Source organism: Suricata suricatta, chromosome 12 (assembly GCF_006229205.1).
Source record: "Suricata suricatta isolate VVHF042 chromosome 12, meerkat_22Aug2017_6uvM2_HiC, whole genome shotgun sequence".
NCBI lineage: Eukaryota > Metazoa > Chordata > Mammalia > Carnivora > Herpestidae > Suricata > Suricata suricatta.
The window spans coordinates 104,852,358-104,860,789 of record NC_043711.1 but is presented as its reverse complement, the minus strand read 5'-3'; the positions used below and the strand labels follow the sequence as shown (position 1 = coordinate 104,860,789).

The 8,432-nt window shown below is 65.6% G+C and overlaps 1 protein-coding gene across 1 annotated transcript in view; it reads left to right on the top strand.

The window, feature by feature from the left end:
* Positions 1–8,432, top strand: part of LAMA5 (laminin subunit alpha 5) — a gene marked incomplete at its 5' end in the record, with an annotated part of 44,002 nt that continues 35,570 nt past the window's right edge. Inside the window, 2 exons of the mRNA XM_029917993.1 lie at positions 1–48; positions 4,138–4,290. Coding sequence (XP_029773853.1) covers positions 1–48; positions 4,138–4,290 — 201 coding nt within the window. The remainder of the gene's footprint in view (positions 49–4,137; positions 4,291–8,432) is intronic.

Below are 8,432 nucleotides of genomic sequence, written 5' to 3'. Positions count from 1 at the left end.
CTGGTGGGCGGCCCCGTGGCCGGCGGAGACCCCAACCAGACCATCCAGGTGCGCGCCGGCCGGGACTGGGTCGCCGCCGGGCGGGGCGGGGTGGCGGGGATCCGGGCGCCGGGGACGGACTTGGAGGAGAGCGCCCAGGTACGGACCGAAGCTCCCACGTCCCGTCCAGACGCCCCGGTTCCGCATTTCGGGAAACGGAATGGACCCCTGCTCGGCCATTCAGGCCCGGCCAGAGAAGTGCGCGTCCGCCTCCGTGAATGCTGGACGCAGCGTCCCGGGGTGGCGGTGGCAGGGCGGGAGGGGGCCCGGTCCCTGGCGTCCCCAAGTCCCGGGATCCCTGCGAGGGCGGGACTTGGGCTCCACGGTGGCTGCCTGTGGGGAGGGGGTGGGCCTGCCCTGCCTTGCCCCGGGACAGGCTGGAACCTGCTGGGTGGGGAAGGGGCTGGGGTGCGGGCGGATTGCGGGGAGGTCCTGGAGTTCGGGGCCAGACCCAGGAGGCCCTCACTGCGGGTAGCAGAGGGTTGAGGTTGCTTCTGGGGATCTAGGGACTTGGTGGGATCCTCAAGGTGTGTGTGTGGGGGGGCAAACAATGGTTTTTGAACTGGGCATGGGAATGCTGACTCAATCAGGAGCAGCGTCCCTGCCCCGCAGGTCCTGAGTCTGTGGGCTTCGGTCTCCCTGGGGAGATGTGATTTCAGCCCCTGAAGACCCCCTGCGAGGCCCACCCAAGCCACGAGTTTTAAGGTGGGGAGGGGTTAACTGGTACCACCTGGCCTTGACACCTGGCCGGGGAAGCAGGGCCAAGACCCTCCGGATTTAGGTTAGGGCTGGGGTCCTGGGTTACCCTGGTGGGGGCAGGGGCAAAGAGGGTCTGCTCCAGGGGCCCCTGGACACCCCGTGTGACACTCTGGGGCTTGTGTAACCTGAGTCGCTAGGAGAGGTTGGGGGAGGGGAGGAGGCAATTGGAGAGTGGATTAGCCAGGGTGGGTGAAGAATGGAGGAGTCTCAGCAGGGCCCCCTGCACTTCCTGCCTGCCCCCTGCCCTTGGCCCAGGGGAGGGAGGAGCGGAAAGCGAGCCCTCCTGGGACCCAAGCAGCACCTGTTGGGCTCCTGGGCTCACCTGTGCTCTCCTCTGAGTCCAGCACAGCTGATATAAGAGGTGTCAAGCCCACGCTTCAGGTAGGGAAACTGAGGCCAGGAAAGCTATAGACCACCTGCTGGAAGCCCCACAGCGGGCTGTGGGAACCCTGGGTTTCCCTTCTGCAGGACCCCACCCCCCACCCCCACCCCGTACAGCTGGTTGATGTCAAAGGGGCTGGGTCCCCAGAGCTGCCCCAGAGTGCCTGGCTGAGCCTTCGCTGCCTCTTCCATGGGCATCTGGGCCCCCCCAGCTCCTCACTGCACACGGGGTGGGGAGGAGTGGGGAGGAGGGGGCGACCCTTGCAGAAAGGGGTCTGTGTTGCTGCCTTATTGTGCTTAAAGGAGCAGCGGGGAGCCCCTGGTCAAAGCCTCTTCCCTTTGCTTCTCCTTAACTGTGCGGTTTCTCTCCCTGGGCCTCAGGCTCCTCATCTGCAAAATGGGCACAGTAAGAGAACCTTCTTCACCTGAGTTTGTGAGCATAGCCTGGGGACCCTGGGAAGCCATCAGTTACACAGTGCACACTGACAAACATGGTGTCACATGGGAGTGGGCCAGCCCCGAGTGAGTCCCTGCAGCTCACGGTCCGGCAAGAAAGAGGCAGAAGCTTCCTTTTGAATGACTGTAGCCCTTGCTGGTTGGCGGCCTGGTTCTGAGGCTGCCGGGTGTGCTAGAAGGTCGCCTGAACAGCCATGAAGCCTTGGACAAGTCCCTGGCCTGGCCAGTGCCAATGCCCTCTCCTCTGAGGGCAGAGGACCTGCTCACCATCCTGGCCTTCGAGTGGGCTGGTGATGGGGCCTTGCCCACAGCCCCAGCTGGAACTGAGTGGCAGGGGTAGGAGGTGCCAGGGAGGTATCACCTACTTTCTGTCCATCCCGAGAGCTCAGCCTTGTGCTAGCATGGGCGTTGGGTCACAGAGGATGTAAGGCCGAAGGATGGGGGCTGGCTGGTAGCTCCCAGGGCCCCTGAAGAAAATGACACAGAAGCTGGGGGGGGGCGGGTCCCATCTGGGGCCTGGGGTGAGGGCTGCTGTCTGGGCAGGGCGGGCACTGGAGCAGCCAGAGAGCAAGTTGGCATTCAGGCCCCTGTGGCCTCAGGTGGGCATTGCAGGAATTCCGGACTGGCCTTGGGCCCCACAGGGGAAGTTGGGGGCTCCGCTGCCGGCACGTGACTCATGGGGAGGGGCGAGCTGCTCCGTTTCCTCACTGTGTTCCCGGCAGGACCCTCTGCAGTGGAGGGTGGGGGGAGCCTGGCTGCCCTGGCGCTGGCCCCCGTGAGCCAGAGCCGGGCCGCCCGCACCGCCAGAGGCACCCCCTGTGGCCTCTTGGGACTAGAGAGTCCCCTCTCCGCGAGTGTTGGGGCCTGAGCAGAAGCTTACCTGACCTGCCTTGACCTGGCTTCCACACGGTGCTCCCAGGCTGGGTTGAGGGGGTCTGACCACCAGCAGCCTTCTCTGGAAGGCCCGCCGGCCCAGCCAGGTGGCCCTGTCCCCCCGACCCCCTCCCCTGGCTTCGGGTGTGGGGTCGCCTCGTGAGCTGGGCAGTAGGGCCCGAACAGATGACACCACTGTCCCCAGGCCGCTGCTCCAGGCTCTAGGTGTGGCTGTTCTGGGGGCGGGCGCGGGGGCACAGTCAAGAGTAAGGCAGTGGCCCCCCACTACTGAGTTCTGGGCCCCTGAGTGGGGGACTGTGAACAGAGATCACTAATAGCCGGAGAACGTCAGGGCCTGTGATAAGAAGAGGAAGGCAAGGTGATGAACAGGCTTGGAAGGTTAGCTGCCTGGGTGGTCTGGAGCTCTGGGGCCCCATGGAGGGGGTGACAGCTGAGCTGAGATGGGACAGGAGATGAGGGTCCAGGGCCCACAGGCAGGAACAAGGTCTGAGACAGGGTGACCCGGAGCTCGCAGCACCGGGCTCTGGGAGGCTGCTGGGTGGGAGGCCCTGTTGCTTTTGGTCTCGCCGTCCTGGGGCAGACGTGACCAGGAGAGGCACGGGCACGGCTCGGGGGCACGGCTCGGGGCTCCGTGTGCTGCCAGGCCTGGGAGCGGGGGAGCAGGGATCTCCCACGCTCCTACCTCCAGCTCCTGGGATAAGGTCTGGCCCCAGGGGAGGCTGGGAGGGGTGGGGCAGCCACATTTCCCAGACTCAGCCTCTGGGGCCTCAATCAATGCCAAGTCCCAGAGGGCGCCTTTGTGTGCCGGGATGGCAGGTCTGGTTTCCTCTGGGGTGGGGGTGGGGCCTCCACTCACCCGAGGCCAGGGCCAGCTCTGCCCCCCCCTCCCCCCGCGCCCCCGGGCTCCCAGCACCTGCTCCTCCCTGACTGGGACGCCTCTGTCCCCCCAGAGGACAGGCCCCCGGCAGGTGGCTGGACTGCCGCAGGAGCAGCTGCCGGGCCACATGTGGGATCCGTTACTCGTGCTGTGGCCAAGGCAGGTGCCGCTGTCAGCCCCACTCTCCGGATGGGGACACTGAGGCTCCCGAGCCGTGACCTGGCGTCGTCCCAGGGGCTCGGAAGCGGCAGAACCAGGAGGTCCAGGCCACGGCCGGCTGCCTGCACGCCTCCACTCTGGGGCCTCTCCCCACAGGCCGCCGGAATGGCTTAATTCTGTCTCTCTGGAGACCCTAATCCAGGCTCTGGATGAGAGCCCGACGGTGCTAGGGGGGCACCTGGACCCCTGCCTCCCTGCTGCACGGGGGTGTGACGTCCCCCTGCCCAGCCCTCCTTCCCCCCTGCTCCGGCCACATCGGCCTTTTTGCTGTTTACTCCTCGTGTCTCCCTGGCCTGGGGCCTGGAGTGCACACTCCACTTACAGCGCAGGCCTCAGATCTGCCTCCTCAGGGTGGCCCACCCTGATTTTCCCACCGCTGGGAGGGATGTGACCGTGTCTCAATGAGCCAGGTCCCTTGAGTCCAGCACGGAGCAGGTCCTCCACGTGTGTTTGCCAGGCGGACGGGGGTCGGCTGGGAGGGTGACTGGCTGTCTGGCACCCCCTCCCCGCAGGGCCAGTACTGTGACATCTGCACGGCCGCACACAGCAACAGGGCGCACCCTGTGAGCAATGCCATCGACGGCACGGAGCGCTGGTGGCAGAGTCCGCCGCTGTCCCGGGGGCTGCAGTACAACGAGGTCAACGTCACCCTGGACCTGGGCCAGGTAGGGCCCCTCTTCCACCCCCGTGACCCCCACCTCTGCAGCAGTGCGGCCACAGAGCTCACCGTGGGGCCCCCGGAGAGCCCTGGGGCCTGGGGGGCTGGGCACAGGTGGCTGCTGGCCACTGCGGACAGAGGCGTGGGGGTGGGGGCCTTCTGTGTGTTTGTCAACATCCCTGCTGCACTGGGAGGGGGAGGGCGGAGGGCGCTCACCAGGGGCCACGGGGTGAGGGGACAGTGGAGGAGGGCCTGGTGTTTACTCAGAGGAATTCCTCTGCCCGGAGCCAGGCTCTGGCTGGCGGCTGGGGGAGGAGGCCCTGGAAGTGGACATTCCTGGGATACCTGGGCCTCGGTGGGGGCCACCTCGGGGTTAGGTGCCGCTCAGGCCGCAGCTCGGTCCTCCTTGGCCTTGGAGGCCCCTGTGCAGGGGGAAGGGTAGGGCCGGGCATGTCTCAGTGACACACGAATCCCACTTGTCCCCTCTGGGCTGAGTCAGACCCCCCAGGCTGCGTCCTGCTCCATGTGTGACTTTGCCAGGGGCCTGACCATGGGGTCCTGCCTGCGAAATGGGCCAGCAGTCTCGCCGCCCCTGGGGCTTCAGTGGGGGCAGTGGGTGAGCCCGAGCCTAGAAGCAGCCAACACCGGGTCTCCCCCGGGGTCTGGGCCACGAGGTCAAGCCCGCAGACCCCTGGCTGTCCTGGGGTGTGACCTGGTGGGCCTCTGCCCCCGTCCCGCTGTCACCCGGATGGTGTTAGGTGGGCCCCATAGGCAGATTTGGGGTGTTGTTGGGGTTTCCTCCTGCCCCCAGCCTGGAGGTCTGCAGGCCCGGCCCAGGGGAAGGAGGGCAGCAAAGGGGTGGGTTCAGGTCCCAGCAAATGGCCTGGGATTTCCAGTGGGAGAAGCAGCCATACTGCAGGGGGAGGTGTGGGCCAGGTAGGGGGCGGCTCCTATGGATGGGCTCCCTGCCAGTGGTCCCCTGGGGCTGGTGGTGGTAGGCAGCCCAGGTCTGCAGGGGGCTTGCTCTGTTTCCCTTCAGCTCACCAGGTTTTTACCACATCTGTGCTCTCCTGTCCCGCCCAGGGGTCTGGGAGGGGCCTTTGGGACCCTGGGGTCCTCCTCTCTCTGGCACCGTCATGGGGGTCCACGTTGGGGGGGGCGGATAGTGGAGGCCAATCCGCTCCGAGGTCAGAGGCATCTGTGCTTAGTTGGCATATTCTTGCCTCTCCTCCTCTGGGGGACAGGCCAGGGCGGGGGGCTTGCTGGGTGCACAGCGGCCCCGTCTCCATGGCAACCGCCGGGTGGCTGCAGAGCAGAGCAGGGGGCACAACGTCTACCTGAGGTGCAGTGAGTGGGGCTGGGGAGGAGCTTGGATGGTGCCCCACACTGTGCAGCTCGGCCCCTTGGGGCTCTGTGGCCCCTGAGCCTTGGCTTCCACATCTGTGAAATGGGCCAGAGTTGATGAGGCTGGTGGTACGTTTGCTTTGGGGACTGGCTCAAGGCCAGCACGAGGGTTTTACCGCATGTGTATCCGGACTCTCCAAACCTCCGTTTCCCCAACTGTAAAGTGAAAACGCAGAGAAGAGAAGGGTCATTTCCAGCTCTTTGGAGGAGATAGACTCACCCATCCACCTAGCCATTCTTCTCTCTCTTCCTCCTCTCCCCTTCCTTCCTGTTTTCCATCTACCCATCCATCCACCCACTCACCCATCATCCATCCATCCACCCACCCATTCACCCACCTATCTACTACTCACTACTCATCCATTGACCCACTGATGTTCCTTTTGATCCCCCCACCCACCCCTCCCTCTCTTCCCCCCACTTTTACTGACTACGGACTAATCCACCAAAGCCCCAATCTTGGTTTGGCCAAAGGATGGCCAGCCTGGGCTGGGTTGGGAGACGGGAGGGCGGATCCTGTCTGATGAGGTGCTTTGGGGCTGGACGGGGCAGACGAACCCAGTTTCCAACTTTATGGGTAAGAGAGATCTCTTTCTTGGGGATATCTCCCAGCCGAGCTGGAATTCGAAAGGAAATTCTCGAATTCTCCACCTTCCCTCTTTGGAAAGGGAGCTCATTGCCTGTTCCTCCCTTGGCCACCAAGCAGTGACCAGGTCCCTCCGGGCACCCTGCTTGCTGGGGTTGGGGATGGGAAGCGGGTCCTGCCATCGGCGCCCCACACAGGATAGGAGGAATTCCAGCAAAGGCTCTGGAAGGTAGAGCAGCAGGCCTGGAGCACCGAGGAGGGTCTGGGGAGTAGACCTAGGACATAGCCCTCATGGTGACCTGAGTTTGGAGCCCTCATGGCCCCCCCTTGCCTGGCAATGGAGTGGCTGGTGCCCAGTTACACTGAGCCTGTCCCCGGGGCAGGGCCCTCCGAGCGCACTCCCTGGAGCAGATGGGGTGACTGGCTCAACCCAAGGGGCAGACGCTTCCGGGTTTTCTGCTGTGGGGGCTAGGCAGTCCTGTGGGCCCTGGGGCGGGGCTGGGCTCTGCCAGGAAGTGGGGCTGAGCGGGCAGTGGGGCTGGGCACACCCCCTGTGGCCGGCCGCCAGCAGCCTTTGTTCTGGGATCTGGAGCGGATACCCTGGGAAGGGGGAGGAGGCAGCTGGCATCGGGTATCGGGAGGCCTTCCTGCCCCTGGAGAACTGGGGAAGGGGGCCGGTAGGCCACAGGACAGCTCCTTGGCATGGCCGGTGGGCATGGGGCTGTGGGGCTCCATCCCCGCCCCGCGGCGTCCATCTGCCTGGAGGCAGCGGGCCCCCGGGGCCAGGCGAGCCCGCAACGCAACCTCTCGTGGTCTTTCTCATCTCACAGTAGACGGGGAGCCGTTGGACCCTCCTCCTTCCCGTTTTGCAGATGGAGAAACTGAGGCTCTGGGAGCAAAGTCCTGGCTGGGAAGGGCATGGGGAGGCCCAGGCCTTGGCTCCCTGCCCTGCCCATTTTGTGGACCTTGACTGGGAACCCAAAGACCTGAGAGAGCCAAGCTCTTGGTCTGACCTCGCTGGGCACCAGCCTCAGAAGAGGCCTCCTCCGGAGGGTACAGGAAGCCTACACCTGGCAGTTTCCTGGGTCCCTGGACCAGCCTGGGGGTCTTCCCGGGGGCCTCCTGCCAGCCTGAGGCTCCCCGCTCCCTGCACCCGGGACAGGGTGGCTGTCATTCTGACTGCCCAGCTCTGACCGCAGGGTAGGTCCTGGCTCAGGGGCTCTGCTGTGGGTCCCGGGCCTTCCTCTGCAGCACAGTGGTCTTGAGCTGGGCACGGAGAGCTGGGGCTCACTGTGGGGCGGACCCCCTCCCTTTCCAGACACCCTGCCGGGGCCTGGCCGTGGAGGAGGGGCTCTCCCCGGTGGTCCTCCCTCAGCTGCCCGCTGCTACCACCTCCCCAGATCTGGCTTCGGGGGGCGGGAAGCTGATCGCCTCCCAGCAGCGTTCTCGTCCTGGGGCACGCAGGTCGGCCCTTCGTCCCAGCCCTGCGAGGTGTGGCCAGAGTAGCGGTACTGAGGGACGGGGGCCAGCGTCGGTGTGAGGCCCGAAGTGCTGGGCACTAGAAATGCCAGGGTGAGGAATCTGTGCCCTCCTGGGGGGACGGTGGGGAGACAGGGAGGACTCACCCACCAGTCAGAACAAAGCTTTGGCACGGCTCCCAGCCATTGGTGGGTGAATCCTCCGTGGGCACGCAGGGAAACTGAACCAGTGTGGAGCGCCCAGGACCCCGGTACTGCTTTCCAGAGGAGCTGCCAGGCCTGGGCACAGCCGGGCCACATGGCCTCCGTGCCTCCCGGGCTGTCCCCTCCTCTGACTGTGGGGATGAGAGCACCTGCCTGTGGCCTTTGTGCCTCAGCGAGGGCCCCAGAACCATCCCCCGCACCGCCCCCGGCTGCTGGGATCCCCCTGTGTGGCTCTGTGTGCCCGCCCCAGTTCTGGGCAGGATACCCTCTGAGGCCAGCCGGCCCAGGGCTCCCCTGGCAGGCCTCCTGGCCCCCGGGTGTCTGCTGGCCTGGCCCAGCTGGGCACTCGGCCATGTGGCCAGCACCCTGGGAGTGTCAGCGGGCCGTTCAAGGGAAGTGGCAGGAAGTGTGGCTGAGGCTGACCGGGCTCTGGTTACGGAGTCCAGCAGCAGGACAGGTGCGGGGGCCAGTCCAGAC